This window comes from Halichoeres trimaculatus, unplaced genomic scaffold (genome assembly GCF_033239565.1).
Source record: "Halichoeres trimaculatus isolate MK-OKI-2021-1 unplaced genomic scaffold, fHalTri1.1 fHalTri1_scaffold_11, whole genome shotgun sequence".
NCBI classification, from domain to species: domain Eukaryota; kingdom Metazoa; phylum Chordata; class Actinopteri; order Labriformes; family Labridae; genus Halichoeres; species Halichoeres trimaculatus.
The window spans coordinates 5,333,367-5,361,104 of record NW_027437189.1 but is presented as its reverse complement, the minus strand read 5'-3'; the positions used below and the strand labels follow the sequence as shown (position 1 = coordinate 5,361,104).

The 27,738-nt window shown below is 40.1% G+C and overlaps 1 protein-coding gene across 5 annotated transcripts in view; it reads right to left on the bottom strand.

Moving 5' to 3' along the window:
• Positions 1 to 27,738, bottom strand: part of plekhg5b (pleckstrin homology domain containing, family G (with RhoGef domain) member 5b) — a 119,505-nt gene that overhangs the window by 58,481 nt on the left and 33,286 nt on the right. Inside the window, exon 1 of one of the 5 annotated variants that reach the window (XM_074681736.1) lies at positions 5,520 to 5,645. The exons of 3 other annotated variants lie outside the window; for them this stretch is intronic. In XM_074681736.1, coding sequence (XP_074537837.1) covers positions 5,520 to 5,567 — 48 coding nt within the window. In that variant the 5' untranslated portion in view covers positions 5,568 to 5,645. Of the gene's footprint in view, positions 1 to 2,025; positions 2,100 to 5,519; positions 5,646 to 27,738 lie in introns of those variants that run through there. One more of the 5 variants, XM_074681737.1, reaches the window with a different exon arrangement.

Genomic DNA, 27,738 nt, shown 5'->3' with positions numbered 1-27,738 from the left:
GTTTTCAGCACTGTCACGCTTTACGGCTGCTGTAAATCAAACCGCGTTGCAAACATGTCCACTGTGTGGGACGACTACTCTCTGGGAAGCAATGATAGTAAAACAACATCTTGCAACATCTTGCGACATCAAATATGATTCGACATTTACAGCACAATCACCCAAAGGAGTACAGGATTTATCAGAGAAAGGTATTGCTATCGGCAAAACATAAGAAAAGATCCGAATGGAAGTCAAATAATATGTATTGGGACATCCCTAATGAACGTCTTTACTTTTTTAACTTGAGCACATTTAGGCACATTTTCTTTCACATCTTTTTACCCTGGGTAGGGATGCATGATAATTCGGTAGCAATATTGGTATCAATATCAATATCGGCATTGGTCAATGTGTAAAAGTGGGCCGATATTCACTTATTAGCTGCCAGCTATTCCAAGAGCATTTTGAACGATGTTTCAAGACCTTAATAATTGTTTATATGACAATGGAAACACCAAAACTCTTGTTTTTGGTCCAAAAAACAAACGGAACGTACTTTTTTGATCATGTTTATCCCTGGCGCTCCACCCTTTTATCCTCTCCATGGTCATCTTTTCTCACGATCGCGCCGCTCTCACTCTTTGAACTACCTTGACACATCATCTCAGATTGTTTTTTTATTTTTTACCACTATTGATATCGGTAAATATCAGTATCGGCCAAAAATTTCATATCGGTGCATCCCTAACCAACAGGTCTTACTTTAATCCAACAGATATGATTCATTATTTGTACTGGAATAGCCCAATGGAGGATGGGATTCATCAGAGAAAGTATCGGTATCGGATTGGGTTGGTATCAGCAAAATGTATAATGAAAAAATCAGATTGCACTGGAAGTCAAAAAACCTGTATTGGGACATCCTAAATGAAACGTCTATTTTTTTTTTAACTTGAGCATTTTTAGGCACATTTTCTTTCTCTCCATCCAATAAAAATGAGTCTTTTGACCCTGACTAAGAACTTATAAGATAAGTTAACAAACTTATCTGGACAGTTGTATGTATAATTTGGAGATAATATTAGGATCCAACTCACATCAAGTTAACTGTAGGTGTGTGTGTGTGTGTAACTGGATGCAACATTTCAACATGTCATCCTCCTCTGTGCGCTGACACATAAAGGAAGAGGTGAGGTTTTTCCAGGATTACACACATGAAGCATTTAGGAGAAGTCAGTCGTTTATGTGACACCACTGTCATATCTTTACTGCATGAAGATTTGAAGTATCTGCTCCAAAAACCACCACACACTGATCCTGATGGTGAATTAACAGCATTTACAACGTTGGTTAACAGCTCCTCTTATCTGTGTTTCCCAGCCAAACTCTCTGATACAACATGTGGCTTTGCAAATAATCTAAAGGTAAAATCAGATACTGTCCAAAGGTCCATCTGACATGACACACACACACACACACACACACACCACAGGTTTGAGCGTTTGCTCCACAGACCAACAAACTCAGGAACAAACAAGCTCACAGGAAATGCTGTGGCTCATTTTGGTGAGGTAAACTCTGCATTCCAGTCAAAGGTATGTTTCAACATGTAGCAAAGGTTTGCCCGAGTAAAGAAGAAGAAGAAGAAGAAGAAGAAGAAATGATTCAGAGCCACTTTCCTTCACTGGATCCAAGCTGAAATGAAAACCCACCAGTAATGAGATATTCTTCCTTTATTCTCTATAAACTGAGTATGGAGGAATTTTCCAGAAAAACAAAACAGATCTCAATTTTCTGTTTGTTTTTGGAGAAGCTGGAGTTAAACTGACCCCAGCCCCTGCAGCACAAATGTTTACATGACACCCAAATGACACATGCCACTGTCACAGTGTCGTTCCTGCAGAAAAACAACCCACTCAAGCAGCCTCTCAGGGACAGAAACACCTCGAAATCCTCTTAGATCTAAACACAGCCCGACTCCACGCCATCCAGCTCCAGATGATCGATACCAGCTTGTAAAAAAAACAACAACACAGCACTCACCAGCAGCTGGGCTCTCTCTGCTCTAACAAAGTCAAGTGTACTGACTGCTGCTGCTGCTGCTGCTGCTGTCTCAGGCTTTGCTGGCTGGACTGTGACGCAACCAGCTTCTCTATCCATAGCTCCAGGGCAGGAGAAGAGGGAGGGAGATAGACAGGAGGGCGGTGAACACAAGACCAAAAAAGGAGGAAGTGAGAGGAAAAAAAAAAGAAAAAAGGAGCTGGGTATTCCAAGTTAAATTGGAGCTGAGCGCTCTGAATACTACATGGAAGTTGATTATTTGGAAACCACTTCTAATTACTAAAGAATATGGAAAGGGGAGAGCGCTGCCGGGTGCCAGAGGGTACACCGGTCAGATGATATAAGAAGCAGATGTGAAATATGCAGACATACAAGGAAAAATAGACTGAATGTGCCGAACTGCACAGATGTGGAAGTGAGCTGGCTTTACAGTCTGACGCAGACACAATCAAAGACAGGTATCCAGGGGAAAATGTTCGAGGGACAGTGTTTTTACTGAACAACAGAAAAGTTTCCACTGGGTCCCGTGCACGTGGAGTAAAAGTTTCCACCAAGAGCAAAACTTCTGAGTCAATTTCAAAAGACCAGATCTGCAAAAAGCAGTTTTTTCAACATTTTATAGTCAAAAAATTAAAGGCGCTGTAAGGACAATCAGTTTAGTGTTGATTGCAGTGACACCTGTGGCCAGAATTGGTAGTGTTTTTCCAGAATAAATAAATAAATATTATTATTATTATTATTATTATTATTATTATTATTATTATTCAATAATTATAATAAAAATAATAATAGATAAAAAATAATAACTTAATTTGTATACTACTTAAATTAAGAAGTTTACAAAGTGCTTTGACAGCTAGAATATAAAAACAAACACAAGCTTCGACCCATATGAACCCAGGAAATACAAGAACCATGCAATATAAATGAGGGCATGAGGATCAAGATAAAAGCTAAAAACATCAACCAACAGGAAAAAGAAAATTAAAAAAAAATAATTAATTAATTAAAGGCAATGAAAGGGGTTGGGAGCAGAGAACAGGACAGCAGGTATAAAATGACAATTTTAAGAGTGTTAATAGAATAATAAAACAAGACAATAAGAATAATAGTGATGATAAAATAATGAAAGAGAAGTTAAATAATAAAAAACAGCTGACAGGACAGTAAAACTAAAGTAAGGTACAAATAAAAGAGATAAAAGATAAAAGACAAGAGAAAGGATGAAAAGATGGTATCACATAAAAGCGAGTCTATAAAAGTGAGTTTTTGAAAGTGACTGACTCCATAAAGACTCCATCTCCCATGAGCACAATCACCCACTGTTGTCAAGACGTGACTCTGCTTCACATTACATTTCATTGTTAAGGACAATTTTTCCCAAGATGCAAAGCAAAAAGTAATTAATTTATTCGCAGTTACGTAGTGCTAATGTTTGTGCTTGATCACTTTCCTGTTTAGTCTTTTTCTTTTTGACAGTTCAACTCCAGTGTCCAACATTACTACAAAATAAATACAAGAAATCCTTTTTAGTAGGGGTGGGCAAGTCCTGGTATCAGTATCTGGTATTGGTATCTGGCTGATATCAGACTTATTTCAAGGTATTGATACTCACAAAGGCTGCCGATACCAGCAGCCGATACTCAAGGCAAAAAAAAGTCTGGTTTTATTTGCACTTTTGTTGATAAATTGAAAACAAACCCTTAACTCAGAGAGAATTGTTTGGGTTTTATCTCAGACTTACTGGCAGAGTGACTGTGCTGTCTTTGTTCAAAATGATCTGTCACTGTTCAATAAAGTTTTATGTATCAAAAGTACTAGCAGTATCGGTATTGTAATTGGTAAATACTCAAAAGGGAGTGCTTGTTCTGGTATCAGTCTAAAGAAAAGTGGTATTGAACATTCCCACCTTTCAGCAGAAAAACATCCCACAAAACTAGGGATGCACGATATATCGGTATCAATATCAGTATTTGCCGATATTTAATCATAAGCTTCCAGCCGTTTACAGAGCATCTTAAATGATCTTTCAAGACCCAAATAATCTTGTTTTCTATGACAATGTAAACACCAAAACTACCTAAGAAGAGTGGAGCCTCTTCTATCATGTCTCTCTTCCTGTTTTTAATCCACAAAACAACTTTTTTAGATTGTGTTCATCTCGGGCACTCCATCCTTTGATCCTCTCCATAGTTGTCTCTTTTCACGATCGCAGCGCTCTTTCTTTTTGCACTACCTTAACAAATCATCTGTGTTGACGTATTTTTTTAACAATACTGATATCTGTAAATATCAGTTATTGGTCATACCAGCAATATTAATATCAGTATCGGCCAAAATTTTCATATCAGTACATCCCTACACAAAACTTTGCTTATCGCTGTTTAACTTTGCCGGCCACCATAGTGTCATCAAAGGAACCCGAAACCTGAAGTTGGATTCGTGTTTTTTTGGGGAACTCCAACTCAAACATGGAAATAAACAGTTTTGGAACTGATAATTAAGGGTGTCATGATACAACCATTTCACTTCTGATACAATATCAATATTGCAGCCTTGAGTATTGGCTGATAATGATCCAATTTGATATCAGCATGACTCATTCATACTTCTATTACTTATTTTTCCATAACTCAAACTCAATGATGAGGTCGGTCGTGCCAAACTTCCCCAGTCCCCATGTGAAACTTGTGCACATGGGAAGTTTTGCATTTCAGCTGCAATGTCTTTTTCAGACTTAAACGAATATATAAAAAATCCACATGGTTGACATTATTCCTACTTCTTGCTACTTTGTTAGCACCTTAGCACACATTGTTGTTGTGACCACATGGGCTCTGCATGCTGGATCTGGGCACAGCTTATATCAGAGTGCTGATGTTGGAGGTTTTAGATGCAGGTGTTTTTTGCTGATATCAGATTATATGAGGACACTCCTACTGATAATCTCATTTAAAATCGTGGATTATGAAATGGCAAATGTGCAAAAATGAGACTATTTCAACATCACTTAGAAAGTCCTCATAAGACATCGTATCAGCACCAAATCTTTGCACAATCCACATCAAAATGTTGCAGACAAATATGAAGATATTCACTTTTAAAATCCGCTTTATCCATTATGTGTTTGGATTTTTTAATCTCCTGATAAGATATCACAACTTCCTGAAAATAAAGCTGGGTATTTAAATGCCTTCTTTGTCTGAACAAATACTAAAAATACAGAAAACTCTAGATTCACTGATATAAATTAAGAGGAAATGTCAGTAATGGTTGTGTTTGAGACTCAGGGACCTGTAAGTGTGTGACAGTCCAGCTCCAAACATGACTGAAAGACTAATCCATGATTAAAGCAGTCGACTTTAATCTCTTAATCAAGTCTCTGACTAATTACTGCAGCTTTAACTATCAGCACATGCCGTTTACTCTCCAGGAAAAGAAGCACTAAAGAACAACACTGTGTTTTTAATATTTACCATAGAAGAAGAACTCCTCTCCCCAGTCAAAGCAGCCTCTCTGAGCATCAGTGGACGAACCGATCGATACCTCCACAGTCTGATAAACAGCAGGTGGTGAAAAGTTAAAGTTCCAACTTGTCCTGGAGTTTTTAAGATGAGTTTCTGTGTCTGTGTTTGAAGCTCCTAAAAATACTCTGAATCCTCGGCGGACGGAGTTAATCTGACAGACGGCGAGGGTCGATGAACGTATAACAGAGCCGAGCGTCTCACTCTGTTTACTACAGCAGTCTACTGGGAGCACACCGAGCCATACAACACACACACATCATCGACCCCGCCCATCCTCTCAATCACACCCCCGCATGCTCACACACATCCCGGCTGACTCATGTGAACTCCCACTGAAACTGAGCGCTGCTCTCCTGAGCAGTTTTCCCTGTGACGAACATTTCTGAGGCGTTTCAGCTGATCCTGATTTACTCCTCACCACACTTTGTTTTCCTCTTTTTTTTTGTTCTTGTGATAAACTTTCAGGATGGATTTAGAGCTTGATTCGACCTCTGACCCTGAAGGGAACAGAGGTTAAATGAGGGGAGGTTTTTTAAAAAGTGCTGACCAGGGGTTAGATGAGACACAAACACCAGCACACTCACATTTCAGCGTTTTCAGAGTATCTTCAGTTTACTCTGACTGATTCACGTCTTCGCTCTAACAGTCTGAGTCACTTTCTGAGAGGGGAACTCACAGATTTCAGAGATACAATCAGATACCTCGACTCAGCTCCATTATTCAGAATCCAAACAGGTGTAATGTCTTCTTTGGCGCCCTGACAGTGGATGTTGATGTCACGGTAACATCATCAGGTCGATCTCACGTTGAGATAACCTTTTCTGCCGGGGGTTTCCCTTTCCAAACAGAAAGTATGAGGCAAGAGTTGAAGTTTTTAAGAGGATAAATCAATTGAAGATAACTTTTAGGACAACTAGTCTTTTGTGTTTTATCAAACAGACGCATTTTGCTAAATATCCCCTCTTTGATTGGAGGAAAAAAGAAAACAAAGAAGAACAGCAAAAGTCATCTATGAGAAGTTTGAAGACACATTTTTTCCAGTTTTCAAGGCTTCTTTTCAAAAACTATGAATAGATTATTAAAGGAAAGAGTCGTACAAGTATTCAAAAATAAAAAATCTCTATGGTTGCTGACCATGCTGCACAAAAAACAAGCTCCTTACACATTGCAGTTTCCCACATCAAAGGGGATTTGGCCCAAACAAGAGCCAAAAAAGCTCTCAACAACTTTCTCGAGAAAAATCAGAGACTTTAGTGTCTTAACTTTCAGCCACTTGAAATAGAGTTAAACACTTTCTAAGATTGTATCTACAGCAGGTAAAATAGACAACCACAAAATCCTTGGTCTTAGCTCTGAAAGCTCAGAGCATCATAGCCCCCGATCTCTGTGAGGCGCAATAGAGTCCCTCCAGTGACCAAAAATGTGAAGACACCATGGGGCGATCAACATTATCAACTTTACAAAATGACTTACGAACAAAATATGCAAGTCCATACCTTACCCTGCTGGATCATTTCTATTCAAGTCAACTTTCCAGCTCCATAAACTTAAAAAAAATGGCTCCAAGTGAGGTTGCCACAAAAACTGCTCCCCCTGGTGGCTGGCTGCAGTATAGGTCAAAAAATCCATCTCCCCAGTCATTCCAGATGGGCTGTGGTCAAAGTTTTGAAAATTAATACACCTCATAGAAATATTTCTCATATCAGGTTGTTGTGGTGATTTGAAGATATCATTTGGCTGTCTTGTATTCAAGTCCTCTTTTTTCTGAAGAGTTTTGTTTTAATTAGTTATAAGAGGTGAAAAACAAGGTTTTACGTCAGGTTTAACGTTGATTGACAGCTGCCGTTCTCGTGTATTTTTTCAGGGATTGTAAAATATGTCGGGAGGTAGAATCAAGAAGTGATTCGACTCTTGAAAGAAAAAAAAAACATTAATTTTGTCACCCAGCTCCACTCAGATTATCCCAGAATCCCTCACCGTCTCTACTGCACAACTGCTACAATGGCTACACCTGTGACAGGGGTATTTTGGCTTCAAAACCGTACAGTGGTAAATGGCAAAGCCACACTGTCCACTCTACATACAGTCTATGGTCAGCTCACACTGGATCCATACATTCCAGTCTGGCTGCTTCCCTTAGGATCAGAGACACGATGTGAAATACGGACATAGGCTCTGTGACGTCACCTTCTGTTCCTATGCAGAGTAATAAAGTCGATTGTTGGTGGGGGCCATATTGGATATGACATGGCCTCTGAGCTTCCTTCCTAACAGCTATAGGGCGCCCGTCAGTCACGTGGGCTGAGCTGTGTCTCTGATTGGACCAACTCATGATGGTGGTTTCTGGTCTTTCTGGAGCCAGCCTCAAGTGGATTCTCAATGAACAGCATGTTAGGAATAAGAAATTATAAACGAATGCCAACAAAAGCCAGACTCACACAAGCAGGTTGTGGCAAAAGGGAGAAGGCTGTGAAACTTATTTCCGCCGATTATTGCACCTTACGTGTTACATGTGGAGGATAAATTGTTATTAAAAAAACACCAATTTCTATTTTTCCCCTTTCCTCTAATTTTCTGGGGCCCCCCGAGTGCCTCCTGGCGGCCCCCCTAAAGGGGCCTAGCCCCCACTTTGAAAATCACTGATATAACACACAACATGACATGAACTGCTTAGAGCCTATTGAATCTGCAGGGTTTAAAAGTGTTTGTTTGATGATGTACGAGTAGGTATGGGTACTGAATTATGTACTTTTAAAGGTGCCGACCACATTCTTGAAAAAATACCGGGTACAGATTCATGTAAAATCAAAAGGTACCATGTTTGGGTACCTAAATGCATCCTTGTGACTGTGAGGGAGTGGAAGACATGAACACAGCATTACAAGGTTAGATAGTGTAGAAAAATATGCTCAATCAATTTTTTTTACATTATATTATTAAACAAATTCATATTTTTTACCACAAAAAAGTACCGAAAATTGGTACCATTTTGAACCAGCACTGATTGCCAGGTACCAGGCATTGGTACCGTATTGTTTCAAATGTGAAAGGTACCCATCCCTATGTATGTGTGGTAAAAAAACAAATAAAAGGGAAGTTAACAGAGCTACTGGCTAACTGAGAGTTTGTTTGATTTTCCACTTTTTAGGGGGGCGCTAGCAGTCCCTTGAGTCAAGTTGAGCTAAATCAGTGCCCAGTGGCCTCCATGCAAAAAGAATGAGATGATTTTTTTCTGATCTGCTTCACTTCTTGATGACCAACCAATTAGAATCAAGAAGGGGCGGGACTTCTGAAATTGAGAGGCAAACCAGTAAATATAAAGCATCCTTTAAAATACCTACTGGGAGAAAGTGAAGCGTAACCCAGCAGTGGACAGATGCACCTGTCTTGCGAAATAGATTTTCAGAGTTTTTTTCTACTCTGAGCCAGGAGTTTAAGTCAAGAAATCTTGGCTCTGAGCATTATTTACTTAACCTGTCTCTGAATCCATGAAGTGAAGGAGATAACATCGTCTATTTCTGGACTGAACCAAACAAACTCTGGGTCGAACGCAGGAGTTCTGGGTCTGTCTTACTCATACGAGCTCAGAGACCAAAAATAGACATGTGGTGATTTGACCTCTGAAGAATGAATATTGATCAATCCCAAAAACATCTGACTCATAAATGGATTCAGAAATTATGCTAAGCTGCACTTAGAGTGTGTGTGTGTGTGGGGGAGTGTGTGTGTGTGTGTGTGTGTGTGTGTGGTGTAAGAGCTAAGTATGACTTATAATGTAATGTCCTGTTACAGTCTGTTTCTCTGACCACACTCAGCCCACTCCTCTCTGTTCTTTTGTCATTCCCGTTAATCCCACATGAACTGTGTTTAAACCCCTACAATTAGCTCGCATACGAAAACAATTCAAACCCCCCAGGCCGCGCCGAGAAGAGGGAGACTCCATGTCAAAAACTCCACCTCTTCTTCTTCTGCGCCTTCAAAACAAGGCGACCATGTCTGCTGGGTCACCCCCCTGTTGTCAGTCTTATTTAAAGAGGGGCTTTATCTCAAAGAGTGGACAGCAGCAATGCAATTATTAGGATTAGGCTCTGTTGGCACAGGCATTGTTGGAGGAGAGACCCCCCCCTGACCTTGGCATTAACCCCTCCGTACCTTTAAGCTCTGGATTCTTTCAAGTCTCCAGAAAGGGGGGCGCGTTTCAAATGTGTGATATAAGCCTAAAGATGACAAGGATGAGCAGGCGGGTGTGGGAAAAAAAAAAAAGAAGAAGAGGGGGTGAGTTTTTCAGGCGTGACGCTGCAGCTGGAAGTTCCTGGGTTTGGTGGCTGGAGTGATTTAAAGAGCCGTGCTGCTGTAATAACCGGTTCTGATCGGAGACTTTTCAAACCTTATTATCGCCTCTCTAACTAAGCCGTCCTATTCTCACAGCGTTTCATTAACCAGCGGTTGTTTATGTTCTGCAAACACTCAAACCATCAATTAGAGGGGTTTGCCATGAGAGGAGATCGAGGGATTTAGATGGAGCTGCTGGTGGGGGGTTGTTTTCTCAATCCGTCTCCTCGCTGGGGGCCTTCCATAAGTCTTTGAACCCCGTCTATATTGGTCGGCCCATACGGTGAGGCCGTTTCCATAGGAGCGCCGGTCAGGTACCCTCTTCCTGTTTTTCCTCCAACTGAAGCGATGCTGCTTCCTGCCCGGGATGCTCCTGCGGGGTTGAGCTGGCGTCATCAGCTCACCCACTGTACACAGATGGATATAGATGGATGTTTAAGTCAGTGTCCACTTTGTTTATTATGGCTGCATGCCTCTGTTATGTTATGGCTGATTTTCTTTCCAGCGCAGCTCGGGAGCAGACATCCTCGTTTTTTTTCCACATTTCAGCAGCGTTACATCATTATTTCGGGGCAGGATTTGATCCCCCCTCAGCGGGGACTCTTGCAACAAAGTGCGCTGCGTTTTACATACAGAAATGATGAATGAACTTCAAAGATGGGTTATGTAAGGCGTGTTGAAGAGCAGCCACTGCGACCGCAAGTTACAGGATGATGGCACGCTGAATTTCCCCTCATTTTCCACAATTAGCTTCAAATCTGTTCATCATAATATTTCTAGACAAAGCATTAAAAGTACAGAAATGTGTGTTTGGTGGATGGTTTCTTTGTTGTAAAGTCTGTTTATTTCCTTTTTTAAACGGAGCCACATTTGTTATGAACATACACTTATGGGGTGAGCAGTAAAGCTGACACCAAACTGGTTTTGTCTCCAGTGATATTTTTACTACTTTTGATCCTGTGTTTGTCTGGAGATCCTACATGTAACCATGGCTGCATGTGAAATCAGCTGTTAGCAGCCTATAGCATGTCAATGCTAACTGGTGCAAGGCCGGATGTTTCCCCACAAGGTGAGGAGAAGGAGGTGAGGGTGACATGCTGGTTCTCAGGTGTGAGCTAAGAAGTGACGACATTGACCTGTCCTTCCATCCATCGTTATTGGGAACAGAAGATCTATCTCCAATAAGATGGACGAGCTAGCCGTGCTAACCCAGCTACAGAGGGAATACCAGACGGCAGAGTAGCATCATGCTAACAGAGCTAACATTGGCCACATATTTTCTATTCTATTCTATTCCCAAAACCAAACAGGTCGCAGACACAGTTAGAAAGGAAGTTAAATGTTAGCATCCTGCTAATAGCTTATTGTTTACAACTCTTTCCTCCCTCATGTTAATGCTAATAATATGCTACATGCACTTTTGCTTCAATCACCATACCTGCTTAGCAGGGACAGGCATTTCCAGTAAAAATTCTACACAGTAGGGGAGCAGATGACCTAGCGGTCTAGGCTGCACCCCACGAGGTTTGCCCTTAAGCAGGGGGCCCAGGTTCAAGTCCAGCCTGTGGTCTATGACCCGCAAGTCTCTCCCCATGCTAGCCTCTATCCCTACTCTATCCACTCTCCAAGCTCATTTAAGTCATGAAAAGACCATAAACAAAAAGTTGAAAATAACACAAAACGTATTTTTTGATAGTCATTAGCATCTTTTTGGTAATAAGTCTGTTAGCAATCAACTTACAGACGTCCTACAGTCACCTTCTGGAAGGACCAATTTATTACAACTCATCAGCAGTGTAACTACGACAACAACAATACTTGTTGAAAAACTTTTAATTTTTAGTTAAATAAATATCCAAGCCCTAAAAATCCTGACCCACCCTGAAAGTTAGCTTAGCACCATGAGACCAATTCACTTTGGAGATAAGTATGGGTCCGTTCATTTGAAAGCCGTCCAACTCAGGTCAAAGCTCGATCGTTAAGTCATGGCGGGGGAACATCTCACTCCACTTCAATAGGGGGCGCTGTTTCTATCTCAAACCATCTCTCTGACGATGATGGCTTAGATAGATGGAAGCTAAAGCTCTTTATGTTTTTTACACACCATGCATGTTGATTGTTTGATTGTTGTATCTATAAGGATGGGTACCTTTCACATTTGAAACGATACGGTGCCGATGCCTGGTACCTGGAAACTGGTATCGGTACTCAACAGTACCAATTCTTGGTACTTTTTTGTGTTTATGTGGTAAAAAAATATCAATTTATTTAATTATTAAATGCTTGGTGTCTTTTTTTAATATAACATATTTATTCTACAATATATAACCTTGCAATGCTGTGTTCATGTCCAGCATGGAAAATCTCCTACTCTCCCACTCCCTCACAGTCACAAGGATGCATTTAGGTACCTAAACATGGTACCTTTTGACTTTTTGTGAATCGGTACCCGGTACTTTTGACAGAATTTGGTCGGTACCTATAAAAGTACCTAATTTGGTACCCATTCCTATCCATCTACTTCCTCTTCTGGGTGAAATCTGCTTGTTTGCCAAACATCGGGACCTGGGGAATCTAACTGCAGCCTGATAGCAATCACATTATCTAGGTGTGTCAATCCAGCTATGCTTAGTCCATTCTCAGTTTGACTAAGCTGTTTATATGCATTTTAATAGTCTGACTAAGCTCATAGTCTGATCCCTTAAGCTGCATGTAAACTTATTGAGCGTCATCTTTTCGCTTACAGATTTTTAGACCAGGGTTAAAATTCATCAGGAGATTGTTCAGAGCTTTCAGACCCACCAGCCATTAAAAGTGAATTTGAGTCAACTGATTAGTCTGAAGCCACTGGGCTAACATCACAGAGTAGCACAGAAACTGTTAAAGTGCTAAACTGAATATGAGTAAGTTTGATTTTTTTCATTAATCACATTTTTTATTTCTTAGAGAGTCACTGTGATTCAAGATCAAACTGCACATGTCGTATAGCTCTCAGGACAGTCTCAGATTAACCCAGTTTACACTCAGCACGTGCTGCACAAAGGAAAGAAAAAGTGACGAATTAGTAAACAAACGACTAACTCCACATGTGTTTAGTGTTTTTCATAAAGTCACTTCTCCTGAGCGTCTGCGCCGTGACGTACGATGACTCACTGTCTCAGATTCATCAGCTTCTCTTACTGGATGATCAAGTCCCACATGGCTGGAAAAGTACAGCTTGATCAAACACGCTCCCCTGTGATTGGTTCACAGCCATGAGTGTGTGTGTAAGAGTGAGTGAGTGTGTGTAGGAGAAGGAGCTGGCAGCCTGTTACAGCCTGCTGAGTAAACTGGAAGGTTCAAGTCTTATTTCAATGAAGATAAATCTCAAACTCAACATGAGGATGTCATGACAGATCACGTGAAGGTGGTTTGTGTCATTTCCAGGACGATCAGGATCTATTGTGTTGCTAACTGCTAATAATACGAGGCTCAGCCAATTAGGTGACCTGTGAGGAGTGACAGCGCCAGCTGGCACAGAGACAGACACACAGAAGCTTAACGTTACGTAAGACTGATGATCGATTCCCATAAAGTGCTTTAATATAACAGATCTCTCAGAAACAGAGAGCTACAGGTAAACCTGCTGGAGCTGCAGATGCTATGATTATTACACACAGATGGTTCATGACAACATTCTGCTCTGACAACATTTCCTCATGATGTTCAGTGTTTCTTTTCAGAGGTGGAATAACAACAAGAATGATGCACAATTTGGCTCCAATAAGATGTCTTCTAATGCAAAAGAAATGACTTAGTCCTGCCTGAAGTAGATTTTTCTAATAAATAAATCCATGGACATCGTTAGCCTTTATGCTTAATGACTCCCATATTGATCCTTTACATTATGCTAAAGCTGTCGGACCTTACATCAACTTGTCTGTAGCAGCTATAGTAGCTTCGCAGTTGGATAATGTTCCCCAAGAAAACTCTGATTCAGGATTTTCTGCTTGAAGTTCTACTGAGAAACTGAACACACAAAGAAATATAATCGGCCACAAGAGATTCCTATTCAACACATTCAACATGGTACAAATCTCCTTATTTATGAAAAATTATGTGGACAAAATAGCGCTAGCTTGATGCTAACATATATGGGGAAATTGCATTGATATTCTAGCATACATCAGTAATAAATACAACTGAGTCAAAAAACTTGCAGGCAGATGAGAGAAAACTGCAGGCTCATGGCGAGCTTCATTACTACTGCAAGGTTCCAAACAACTTAAACGACTGCTGTAATCACTTCAAGACACTATATAATGTATATCAAAGCAGTACATCAACGTCAAGTGACAAGCAATTTTTACTTATTTCCTTATATTTATGCCCAGAGATATCCACATCCAGGGACCAATTTCATATTCATTTACTTATAAACTTAACTAAATGTTGTTGACACAGAAAACTTAAAGCTACTTTAGGCCACGGTGCAGGAATTGATAAGGGATTCGATAAAGAATCGGATTGATAAGCAGAATCGATAAGGGCACTGGTATTGATAAAATCTTATTAATACCCATCACTAATGAAAACTGGGGCATTTTTGTGTATTATTTATAAACACTGGCATGCTTCTGTGGAATCAAGATGGTGCAAGTTTCCATATTTTGACAAAAAGCTTGAAGTCTTATTGTTCCTGATGTGCTTTTAAATTGTGCCTTAAATTTCTAATTATGTGATTTTATAAATTTAAACCAACTAATGGTTTTAGCAATTTCTACCAGGCAAAATGTTGCTAAACTTTTGTACTTTTTTGGTGCATTTTTGCCCATAAGGGTGGTTCCAGGATATTTGAGTGGACAGACAAAAAAAAAAAAGAAAGAAAAAATAACCAATCAAAATTCTTGATTTTGTACTGCATTTGTTTGTTTTTATTTAAATACATAATATTTTTCTACTTTTTGATATCTCTTCAAATTTCTAATTTCATATTCTTATTCTATTACTATTACTATTCTAATTTTTATTGTTATTGCATTTATTGCTGTTTTTCTGTGAGCTTCTGTGGCAAAAAAAAAAAAAATCCCCTTTGGGAGATCAATAAAAGAATATTCTATTCTATTCTATTCTATTCTATTCTATTCTATTCTATTCTATTCTATTCTATTCTAAATTTTTCACTCCACATCTCATAGCATGATGTGTTCTAAGGTCTCTTACCATGACGTGCTGACAAAATATTTATAATAATGGTGGCTAAAACCTTTTTAATTGCCACTGTGAGTCATTTAGCGTTTGACATTCGTGACTTTAAGAAAAAACTCTCAACAACAACGACGAGGATGGAATTTTCCTTCACAGGTACCTACAGTATTTCGCCCTGAGGATAAGTCGTAGCAACTTCTTTGTTCATTTAACGTCTCATTTTGCACCATCATCAAAACAAAACTTAAAAATTTCCAGGACTCTGGTTCTAAAGTGGTAGATAAAGAAAACACCACATTTTGTTCTTCTAAGGGCATGAAAAAAGTATTTTTGAAGTTTTTTTTTTCTTTTTAAATAGTTGATTTTTCATAAAGTTACAGGGTTAAAAAGCTTAAAAAAATACAACCATAAAATGTAAAAATATGTGTTAAAATGTGGGAAAATGTTTGGCAAAGCATAAAAAGAAATAATTATTCATGAAATTACAAAAAAAAAAATATTTTTTACATAAAATTTGTGCTGTTTTATGTCAAATGTTCAGAAGCAAAAATTAAATATTTGAAGAAAAAAAATTTGAAAACTATTCTTCTTGCCCTAAGAAGAATAAAAACGTGTGAGTGAAGCGGATTATATAACCCCGGCCTGTTTGACTTTGTTTTCCTGAGTATTATGCTCACCAGGTGTGTTTTACCACTTATTTAGAAAACTATGCACCAGAATGATGCGTTTGGATGTTTGGGAGAAACGAATTAACAGAGTAATGGGAACAATCTGAGGGAGAGAATAACACTGAGCGGCTCTGACGGGACCATAAACAGACCGAGTATAATTACAAACAGCAGAAGCCAGGAATAGTGTCCACAGGCTGATCAGCAGCACAGAGCGTACCGTCTGCTGCAGGAGCTGTCCTCAGAGTTAAAGCTCCTGTCAGGAGTTTTCATCCAGACTGACGTTAATTTAAAGTTACTGTGAGAGATTAAAAGCAATCAGGCAGAGTTGATTTGTGAAGTCCACTTGATTATCCTAACAGCCAAGACCAAGGAAGTGGATCACATCGGTCCAGTTCTGAGGTCTTTACACTGGCTCCCTGTCTGTTGGTTTAGGGCCAAAATATACCAGTGACCCTCTCCTGCAGTATAGACCAACAAGACCACTCAGGCTGTCTATGACTGGTCCGCTTTAGTCCCAAGAGTCAGAGGCCAAACATGGAGAACCAGCGGCCTCTGGAGTGGAAATTGGCCACCGTTGGTGTCTAAACAGTAAGTCAGAGTTTTCAGTGGAAACGCTGATGTCACACTCAGCCTCGGGCTTTACACTTTAATTGTGGCAACTTTCAACTGCCGTGCACAAACCGGACAACAACAGTAGCAATGGCAGACTACCGTGGTGAGCTTGTGACTGCCTTTCAACAAAATGTGCATCTGCTGCACAACTTCTGCAATCAGCCAATGTGCGTTCACTAAGACTAAGACGACATTCTATTATGAATTTTGGTGTGCCAATTCGATTTAAATTGTGATTCTTCAATTTTTGCAATTTTTGCTATTTTTAGTTTGCTTTTTTGACAACCAAACCATGTGAAAAAGTTAAATAATGATGATAATGTCTTCAGACTATATCAGGAAACATATTTTCCTATAAAATGCACATCACATGAGTCAGAGAGAAACATTTTGCCCCCTGCTGGAGAAAAGTGGTATTTTTTTTCTAATCCAGTTTATAAACAAAGACCAAAATGAAGGGTTTATATTTAAAAAAGAATGCTAATTTTAATATTGTAAAACAAAAAACCCTGATACATGTGAATCATTTTTTTCTCCCACCCCTAGCATTCACCATATATGCCAGATGATCAGACTACTTTTTCTCTAGCAAAGGGCCACCAGACACTGTACAGTTATATCGCCAACTACAGGCCTGGCATGCATACTACAGCGTCTTCAATCCCTCAGCGTTTTGGATTTTTTTCACTGTGCTTTAGCTAAAATGGTTAAAAAACATATTTTTTTTAGACTGGCTTTTAATACACAGTAATTTGGTGACATGTTGTTTTACTTTATAATTTTATCTGTTTTTATCTAATTTCATCAGATTTTACTTTTCCTGACATGTTCCGTTGTTGCTTTCTTTTAATCTGCTTTTATTTCTTATCTCATTTTCTATTTTTATCTGGAAAGCACTTTGGTCACCTGGAGTGTTGTAAAGTGCACTATAGATAAATTCTGATTGATTGATTGATTGATAGCTGTCAAAAAAAGTTTTAAAAAGACATTAAAGTTGACACAAACTTTACACTTCCTACATCTGAATTAAAAAAAAAAACACAAAAAAAAAACCATACACTTCACACACACCCTCCATGTGTATTTCAGTGAATCACGGAGCATTTCATGGGTCACATGTCTTAAAAATGAAGACACCACTCAAACGATCAACATGTTGCATCTGCTCTGAAAAGAAACTGTCGGAAAGGTCTGAATTCCTTGAAACAAGTAAAAAAAAATCTGCCAATGGAACAAGAAAAATTTGCTAGACAATTAGCTTAAAAAATAGAATAATGTCTTAATACAAATAACGTGTTACCAGAAATTCAGACCTCATTTTTGTCTTTAAATAACTTGAAATAAAATTTTCTGGACTGGTTAGGTGAATGTGGCTCATATTAAGTCTAAAAAGACATTTTTTAAAAATTGAAAATAAGGCATTTAAATATTTTTTTTATTTTTTTTATGATTTTATTTTAATATTCAGTTTTTATTTATTTTATTATTTTTTGTCATTTCATTCATTTTTTCTTTAACATTTTTTCTTTTAATTGATTTTTATGTTTTTCTTAATTTATTTTTATTTTATTTTATTTATTTATTTATTTATTTATCTATTAATTTTTAAACCTTTTTAATGACTATTTGCATGTCTTTGTGAAGCATGTGGAATCATCTTGCTGCTGAATTTGTGCTATATAAATAAACTGACCTTTCCTTAAATGATGAGTGCACACAGCACTCATAAAAAAACACATGATTCAAGTAGAAAAAAACTTGAATTGCACATGTACAGGTAAAGATTTGCAAAGAAATATGATAACTTGTCCATAGAGGGCGCCACAATCTGCACAAACTGAAAGTTCCTTACTGAAGCTTTAAGCTGATATTGTCACACAGAGGTCAATAAGTTTTCAGGATATGTTTTTCTGTTTGTTTTCTTTTCAGCGAAATCTTTCAACATAAAGAGACTTAAACTTCTAACAGTGGAGAAACAGAAAACCTGTCCTCTTCGAGGCTTCTCAAAGTAAAAGAAGATGCTAAAAAAAAGCATTTAAAGTCAACAATAAGCATCTGATTCATCAACATTTCCCGAACTGATGTTGAAATAACTGCACCATTTCTGCAGAAATTCAGCTTTCCAAGATCTTTACAGTAAAAGCTGAACTCACTTCCTGTTACATCCCCCTCAGAAAGAGATGTAAGGAAATCTGCAGTCACTCAAGTACAAAACAGGCTGTTTGGACAACATGTGGAAAAATCTGCACAGAGAGGAGAAAGGAACATAAATCAGGGAGTATATCATAAAATGCACGGCTAATATCCCTGCCAGAGTGTTCCTGAAAAGCACAAACCAAGAGGAAGAGGAGGCAGTAATCTAAGCGGACACACACAGCTGGTTTCACTCAATCTACAGCCCATACATACTGCGCGTCTGCCTGCGTCCTCACAGGAGATGTGGATCCCTGCAGACCTGAAGATGGACTACAATCAGCCTGATGGGAAGGTGTTAGTGTCGCTGCATGACACCCACATCTTAATCCATCTCCAGCAGCACCTCATCGCAGAAAATAGCACCTAATACCTTGCACCCTTCGAACCCTTTCACACTTACAGAAAGTGGGAACGGAGCCCAATCGGGTGTTTACCCAGCGGCCTTAGCAGCGGCTCTCTGTCAGTGTCACTTAGGGGAGATTTTCAGCCGAGCAGGTGAGCTGAACCGAAGGTGAGGTTAGAGATCTGGATCCAGTGTTTTGAAAAACCTGGACTGAGACTGACAGCGTAATCCTTCAGAGATAAATCAAAGCTAAAGGTTACATGATTCACCGGTAATACGCTGATCCTGTGTTGGGGATATCGCAGCGGTGCGTCTGCGCCCGTCTGACTAATGGGATATTACTTCCCTGAAAACAGCAGCAGAGGATTACTCATGATATGTGACTGAATGGGGACAGAGGAGAGGAAGAGGAGAAGAATAGAGGGAATGGGAGCCAAACAAAAACACAATGTGGGCGAAGATCAGAGGCGGAGTGACGGCATGAGACTGACAGGCTGGGTTTCTCCTGAAACGTGAGACAGAAAGTGTGTCTTCATGCCTGTTTTCATTTCCATGACATGTGATGACAGAGATTTATAGAATGAGAGCCAAAAAAAACTCAATCAGCAGAACGAGCAGGAAATATGAACTCTATGATTATCAAATGTATCGATTGGAGGGTGGTAAAGTTATAGTTAAGTGATTCATACAGACGATGGTCAACACACCAGCTCCTCAAAAGTGAAGCCAAACTATATTACACTACCAGCTGTATTAACATGGGATTAGTTTAGAGCATCAGAATGGGGACGAAAGGTGATTTAAGGGACTTTGAACATGGCATGGTTGTTAGTCTGAGTATTTCAGAAACTGCTGATCTACTGGGATTTTAACCCACAACCATCTCTAGGGTTTACAGAGAATGGTCCCAAAAAGAGAAAATATCCAGTAAGCAGCAGTTCTGTGGGACAAAATGCCTTGTTGATGCCAGAGGTCAGAGGAGAATGGACAGACTGGTTGGAGCTGATAGAAAGGCAACAGTAACTCAAATAACCACTGGTTACAACCGAGGTCTGCAGAAGAGCATCTCTGAACACACAACACGTCCAACCTTGAGGCAGATGGGCTACAGCAGCAGAAGACCACACCGGGTGACCCTCCTGTCAGCTAAGAACAGGAAACTGAGGCTACAATTCACACAGCAACACCAAAACTGGACAATAGAAGATTGGAGAAACGTTGCCTGGTCTGATGAATCTGGATTTCTGCTCCACTTTCAGATGGTAGGGTCAGAATTTGGCCTCAACAACATGAAAGCATGGATCCATCCTGCCTTGTATCAACGGTTCAGGCTGCTGCTGGTGGTGTAATGGTGTGGGGGATATTTTCTTGGCTCACTTTGGGCCCCTTAGTACCAACTGAGCATTGTTTAAGGTCCACAGAAAAAAAAGGAAAAAAAGAGAAAAAAGGAAAAAAAGAGAAAAAGAAAAAAGAATACAAAAGAAAAAAGAAAAAAAGAGAAAAAAAGGAAAAAAGAAAGAAAAAGGAAAAATAAAAAAAGTGAAAAAAAAGAAAAAAGAGGAAAAAGTAAAAAAAAGAGAAAAAAGAAAAAAGAAAAAAAGGGAAAAAAAGGAAAAAAGAGGAAAAAAGAAAAGAGAAAAAAGAAAAAAAAAAGAGAAAAAAAGAAAAAAAAGGGAAAAAGAAAGAAAAAGGAAAAAAGAAGAGAAAAAAGAAAAAAAGAAAAGAAAAAAAAAGAAGAAAAAAAGTCCACAGCCTACCTGAGTATTGTTGCTGACCATGGCCATCCCTTTATGAGCACAGTGTACCCATCTTCTGATGGCTACTTCCAGCAGGATAACGCTCCATGTCATAAAGCTGGAATCATCTCAGACTGCTTTCTTCAACATGACAATGAGTTCCCTGTACTCAAATGTCCTCCACAGTCCCCAGATCTCAATCCAATAGAGCACCTTTGGGATTTGGTGGAACGGGAGATTCTCATCATGGATGTTCAGCCGACAAATCTGCAGCAACTGCGTGATGCTATCATGTCAATATGGACCAAACTCTCTGAGGAATGTTTCCAGGACCTTGTTGAATCTATGCCACCAAGGATTAAGGCAGTTCTGAAGGCAAAAGGGGGTCCAACCCAGTACTACCAAGGTCTATCAAACTGTTTTTTGTCTTTGCTGTGGTGCTGGGTCCAAGTATTAATGTTTTTGCAATCCAACTCTACTTCTGCAGAGATCTACCAAAAGCTGCTTCTGGACAAGACAGTTAGAGTGCCACAGGCCTGGCATGCTTACTACAGCTTTTTCAGTCCCTCAGCATTTCCATGTAAACAGATTTTTTTTCAATGCATTTTTTTGCATTTTGGGGTATATCTTGACTGCAACAATGGAGCAAAATCTCAACACATTAGGAGGAAACAAAGAGTGTTTAATTCATGCATGAATATGCAAATCAGTCCTGTGGTTACATCACCACAGGAGCGAATTGAATCACCTCTTTAAAGTGATACTCCGGGATGAAACAAGTTGGGTCCTATCACAAGGTTTAGGGCAGAAATGACCCCTACAGCTGTGTTTTTGTGCAGCAGAAGCCCAGAGCGCTCGCACCAAACACCCCCTCCCTGCTCCTCTGCTGGTTTCCTCTGCACTCAGACGGGGACATATTTTACTTGACCAAAAACACAAATAAATGGACTCCCACTGAAAAAATCTGATATCAGTCTGCATTCACGCTTTATTTAGAGAATTTTCAGCGCGTTACTTTCACACAAAAACCGTTTTACGACACGATGAGAACTAGAGCCTTATTTAGCGGTGTTTTTGTGTGAAAGTAATGCGCTGAAAATTCTCTAAATAAAGCGTAAATGCAGACCCATATCAGATTTTTTCGGTCTGTTTATTTGTGTTTTTGGTCAAGTAAAATATGGCCCCGTCTGAGTGCAGAGGAAACCTGCAGAGGAGCAGGGAGGGGGTGTTTGGTGCGAGCGCTCTGGGCTTCTGCTGCACAAAAACACTGCTGTAGGGGTAATTTCTGCCCTAAACCTTGTGATAGGACCCAACTTGTTCCATCTTGGAGTATCACTTTAAAGCTCATACAGGAAGTGGGCTGCAGAGCCTTTTTATCGTATGGGACCTTCACAATAAAACAAATTTAAGTCTTTCATACCTCAATGTAAAGCCGTTGAGTGCATTTTAACAGCTTTGTTGTGATGTATAGACACTCATTTTTATGGCTATCGAGACTTTGTGGGGGAGTTCTCACTGTCACAGACTTGAAAATACCAAAACGTCTTCCTCCCACATCAGTGTTGCATTGATACTTCCAAAATCTTCCCGTTTCCACTCATAAATCTGTCGTTTCAAAGCAGAGGAGAGGAGTGCAGGTGGAAGGAAAAAGCTAAAGAAATACAGTCGTACAGAGAAACTTGGGCTGAAACGTGTGATGGATTGGTATTTTGCAGCTTTGGCAGACAGTCCCTGAAATTTGTCATGCCTGTAAGCACCTCTGTGTTGAAACTAATTGAGGAAGACGGTCCCAAAAGTCAAAGCCAGCTGAGTGAAACTTTCCCTCATCCTCCCGCTCAACATTATCCCTCCGCCTCCAGCTGTTTGGGCTGGGAGGGCCTCGTTGCCAAGGAAACCCACACCTTACACTCTGTCTTGCCTGGTCCTGTCCTGTCAGAGAGGAAGAAAGACAGCAAGAGGAGGAGGGGAGGAGGGGGGTCAGTGATCTGGGGTAATAAGCTCTTCTATGTGGGAGTCTGGATCCAGAGAGCAAGCTCAGACTAGCATCCAGCGCTAACCGACATAATCTGAAACCAAACCCCCCAACTCAGCCAAGAGCTGAGCGTTGTCTTCCAGCTGGACACCTGCAGGAGGGTTTTAAACCCCGCTGGCTCGGACGGGGGCGCAGCAAAGCGTCCAGGTTCAGCAGACGCTCCTGTTGGACGCACATGTATCGAGCAGTAAACCCTGGGAGTTAGCTTCTCTTTGAGCTCTGTTGTGTAATGTGGTGACAGCGCTGAGCCGCGGCAGAGACAGAACAGAGGCTGACACCTGGAGTGATTTCAGTGAGTTATGGTGCAGGTGAACGCATGCTGTGACTGGAAGGGAGACGCAGCGCTGTCAGGAGCTGATATACGACAGCGGGAGAGGGAAGGAGGGAAACGGTCTGAATGCAGAGCAGGTCCAGCCTCAGATCCCCCCTCTCTGTCTCTGTCTGTGTTTGTGTCTGCTGTGTCCTGCTGCCAAACCACAGGAATATCAAAGAGACCATTCGTCCAACTTGAATCCTTAAAATAAAACATAAAAGTTTGATGTTTTTTTTTCATACTCCGAGTCAGAACACTTTCTTTCATGCATCCAAACCAAAAGTCGAAGAAGCGATGAAGTAAATATTTATGCCTCTTTCCTTCCAAACATGTGAGCAGCAGACTGAGTGAGGCCTGTAGGTCAGAGGTGCCGTGACGTCGCCCCCTACTGCTTGAACCTGGCTACAAACACTGAAAAATGCACTGTCAGAAATCACTTTTCACAGACCGGAAAGTATCGTGACTCACCCTCTGAGGTTTCTAATTTTACTCAACAAAGTGTTAAAATCCGCTCAAACACAGCGAGTTACGACATCTGGGGATGTCTCCAGGAAACTGGGACAAGGAGATCAGAGAAGGGTCAAGAAGTGAAGAGGAGAAATAAACACTGATTCATCAGGATGTTGGACTCAGGGACTTGTTGGTTTATCTTTGATTCAGCAACACTCACTGACTGCGCTACGTTTTATAGGCCATCAAGAAAACATCAGAGGAAACTGTGAATCCTTTAAAAATTCATCATATGTGAGAAGGAAATCACAAAAAGTGCTCATGCTTTATCATCTAATTTATGATTAAATGACGAACGATGAAGTCAAAAGGCCTGAAAAAGATACCTGAGTAGTTCATGTGTGCCTAAATCCTGGACACACACAAAACATATTTTCTGAGTCGTTTAACCCTTTAGAGCCCAGCGTAGCACAGATGCTACAATTTGCATATTATGACTGGATCAGCACAAGATTTGAAATCAGAAAAGATCGACCAATCTTTTTTTTAATATAAAATATGTGGAGTCACATTTTCATATTGTGTTTTCAACGTCTCAGATCCCTGTTTCCTTCCATGAACGTGTTTGCAGAAATCCAGACTGTGGCTGTTCACATCGCTTCCTCACCAAGTACACGTCATCATATATTTTTTTTTTTTAACATTTTTTAAAGATACACCCATGAATTTTCTGTATTTAGAAAAACATGTATAAAACTTTTTTTATGGTTTATTGAACTTTTTAGCTGTTAATTTAGTTAGTCTGGACATTAGGTTATTCATAAAAAATGGGGTGTAAGAGTTGTATTGATGTAAAGCAAACTACTCAAGTCTGTAAGACTTGGTATGGTAGCTCACAAACAGTTAACAGTAGGGATGGGAGAAAAATCAAAAACCGATATATCAGGATTTTTTTGTTTGACAATATCAAAATCAAGATTCTTGCTGAAAATCTTTTTTTTTTAATTCAAATTCTTCATTTCAGTCTATGTTTATAAACTGGATTGAAAAAAAGTTACCACTTGTCTCCAGCAGGGGGCCAAATGTTTCTCTCTGACTCACGTGACGTGCATTTTAAGGGAAAATATGGCTCCTGATATAGTCTGAAGACATTATCATCATTTAACTTTATTACATGGTCTAGTTTTAAAAAAAGAAAATAAAAAATTGTATATATCGAAGAATCGCAATTTAAATCAAATCGGCGACCCAAAAATCGTAATAGAGTCAAATCACAAGAACAGCATACCATCCCCGCCCTGGTTAATAGTAACTTCTTTAATAATAAAATCTCATGTTTTTTTTATTTAACATATTTATTTCTAAGTATTTAAACTTGTAATGCTGTGTTCATGTCCAGCATGGAAAATCACCTACTCTTCCACTCCCTCACAGTCACAAGGATGTGTTTAGGTACCTAAATGTGGTACCCCTTGGTATAATGTGAGTCGGCACCCAGTGCGATGGACACCTACAAAAGTACCTAACTTGGTACCCATCCCTAATCAAAAGCATATCTAAAATACACAAATTCAATGTGGTTAAAAACTTAGATAACTACTGAGTACACGGACCAAATCAGGTTAAGATAGCTCATCAATTGCCTTTGTAATATATGTTTGTTTTGTTTTGTTTTTTTTTTTTTTTTTTTTTTTATAGGGATGTCCTGATCAGCATTGTCTTTGCCCCTGATCCCGATCCAGATTATTCAATATTGAGAAGTGGGGTAATCGTCAGATTCTCAAGTTTCCAAGGGTACCTAAATGTATCACATACAAAGCTGGAAACATGTCTTAACACGACTATGAAGACGGGAGAATTTCATCAACATTGTTTTTAATTTCATGTTTTCTCAGAACATTTGCAGAAAATGACCGGATTGCTTGCTGAACTCTTTTTCAGTTTTACTGACGCTTTGGAGTTTGGAAGCAATTTTGGCTTTATGACGGCTAACGTGAATGATCGGTTGAGAGGATAAGATCACGATTACTTTAAAATGCCAAAATCGTCCCGATCCGGTACTCGAGATGGGGACATCCCTAGTTTTTTAAACTGTAAAGAGACTTAATAGTCACCTTGTGCATTGGCTGGATGAGCGTTACACTAGCTTTGATACTTTGTTGGAGATGCTGATTTGCTTTCTTTCAAAACACTGAGAGAGTAGTGGTTTTATGCCAAGTAGAAAATCATTGCATCTTGACAAACAGCAATTGTTAATATTTGGGATTAGGGGTGTAACGGTACATGTATCCGTGCCGAACCGCTCCATAAGGCCGTTCGGTTCGATACAGTGCTGTATTCATTCGAGTACAGTAAGTTTACGTTAGCCGCTGCACATGGCTCTTTAATATTCACGTGAGTACTCCTCTATGATTGGCTGAGCAGGGAAGGCGTTTTTATATTCATGAGGAAAGTGGTCTGTGATCCGTGCTTTGCAATCATATGCAAATCATGTGGACGTGACGTCTCATGGTGAGCCAATCAGAAGATGAATATCAAAGAGCTTCAGGAGCCACAGGAGCTTGTGTCTGAATTGTGCATCATGGCTGCTGCTAACAACCAACCGGAGCTTGAAGAGCCTCCTCCCTCGCTGTATAACGGCAAGTTTTTGGTTTAATAAACATGCTAAACAAGCAAATGGTTTTGTGTTGTTCCATACTGTACCAAAAATGTACCGAACCGTGACCCTAAAACCAAGGTACGTACCGAACCGTGATTTTTCTGTACCGTTACACCCCTATTTGGGATCCATTACATCTTTTTTGATGTGTTTGTCGTTAATGTGCCCAGTACCATAACCATGAAACTGAGACTCACTGTGCAAACTTCTCCCACTTGGACTTTAGTAAACAACCAAAGAGTCTCTGCTCATGAATAAAGCCTATGTGGGACCAACAGAGTCACAGTGACCTGTTCAGGTGGTCTCTGCCTGTCCTCCTGTAGAGATGGGTCACAGGTGATGCAGAAGATGTTTGCAGGCAGTCAAAGGAGTTAAGTGTTAAACTACATGGAGTAAAGTAAAGAGGGTTTAAGCTAGAGCGAATGACCACAAGCCTGTCCTTAATCACCTTACACAACATCAACCCTGACCCTGAGGAGGGGGACAGGTGAGGTCACACAGGTAGACAGACAAACCAGAGGTCACAGAGCTCACTGTCTGCCTCATCCACACCTCTGAAAGCACATCCTCTAACAAAAAGACAGAAAGAAGAAGAAGGAGGAGGAGGAGGAGGTTTGTGATGAGAGACGATCCAGGAAAAGTTGGGTTTCAATAATGTGAAGGAGCAGAGGGAGGAGAGTTCAGGTTAAGCTCTTTGGCTCTCTCCTCTTCCCCCACTTTATTATTCTGCGTTGCCATGGAGAAAAACTATATATAACCTCCTCTCCCTCCCTCCACGTGCTGTTTGAATTCATCCTTCCCGAGCAGTCATCTTCTCTCTATTGTTTCTGCAGCGGGGACAGCAGGGGACGACATCTTGGCTCAATGGGAAAATCTATGTAGAGCTGGGCTCTGCAGACAGACAGGCAGACAGAGAGACAGACACACAGACAGACAGCGTGTCGCTTTCTGTGGTTGTCTGGCCAGACTCCCATTTTTAGAAACCAGTGGCTTCAAAGGAATAATTCATTTCACAGTCTAGTGGCCCGACACAGAGCCCTGACATGCACGCCCCTTTTAACACCTAAAAGACGAGCGGCAGCCTCCAGACACGACGCTTCAGCCGCTCCGGCTTTTACTGCAAAGCAACACACACACAGAAAGTCAGTCAGGGTGTGTGTGTCTGCAGTTTAAAGCTGCACATGCTTGGTTCCTCTTGGAGTGACATAAAGCTGCTTTTAATAAGCTCTGGGAATAAAATCAGGCTCAAAACAACAAACATGATCTTGTTTTTGTCTGACGTCTCTATCATGCAGACAGCATCCGTCACTGGCTCTAAAACTCGCTCCTGTGACTCAGCGTCTTGATTTCTTGCAGACAAATGAACTAGTTAAGGTGGAACGAGATGAGGGTTTTGGTGAAGTTTAAGGGAAGTGTGTCATCATGGCGACAATAACCATGATTTGGTTAAGATTATGGGCGATTGTGGTCGTGGCGTCGAGGAGCTGACATCGCTTGTTGGTAGGAAACAGGAAACAAACAGCAGAGAGGCCAAGGTAAGGCATGACTGTTTGTTAACTCATTTACCTTACAGGTCATTCTAGGTCAAAGACTTGAGCCTGATTTGGGGATCCTGGGTCCAGTATCTTCTGTTTTAC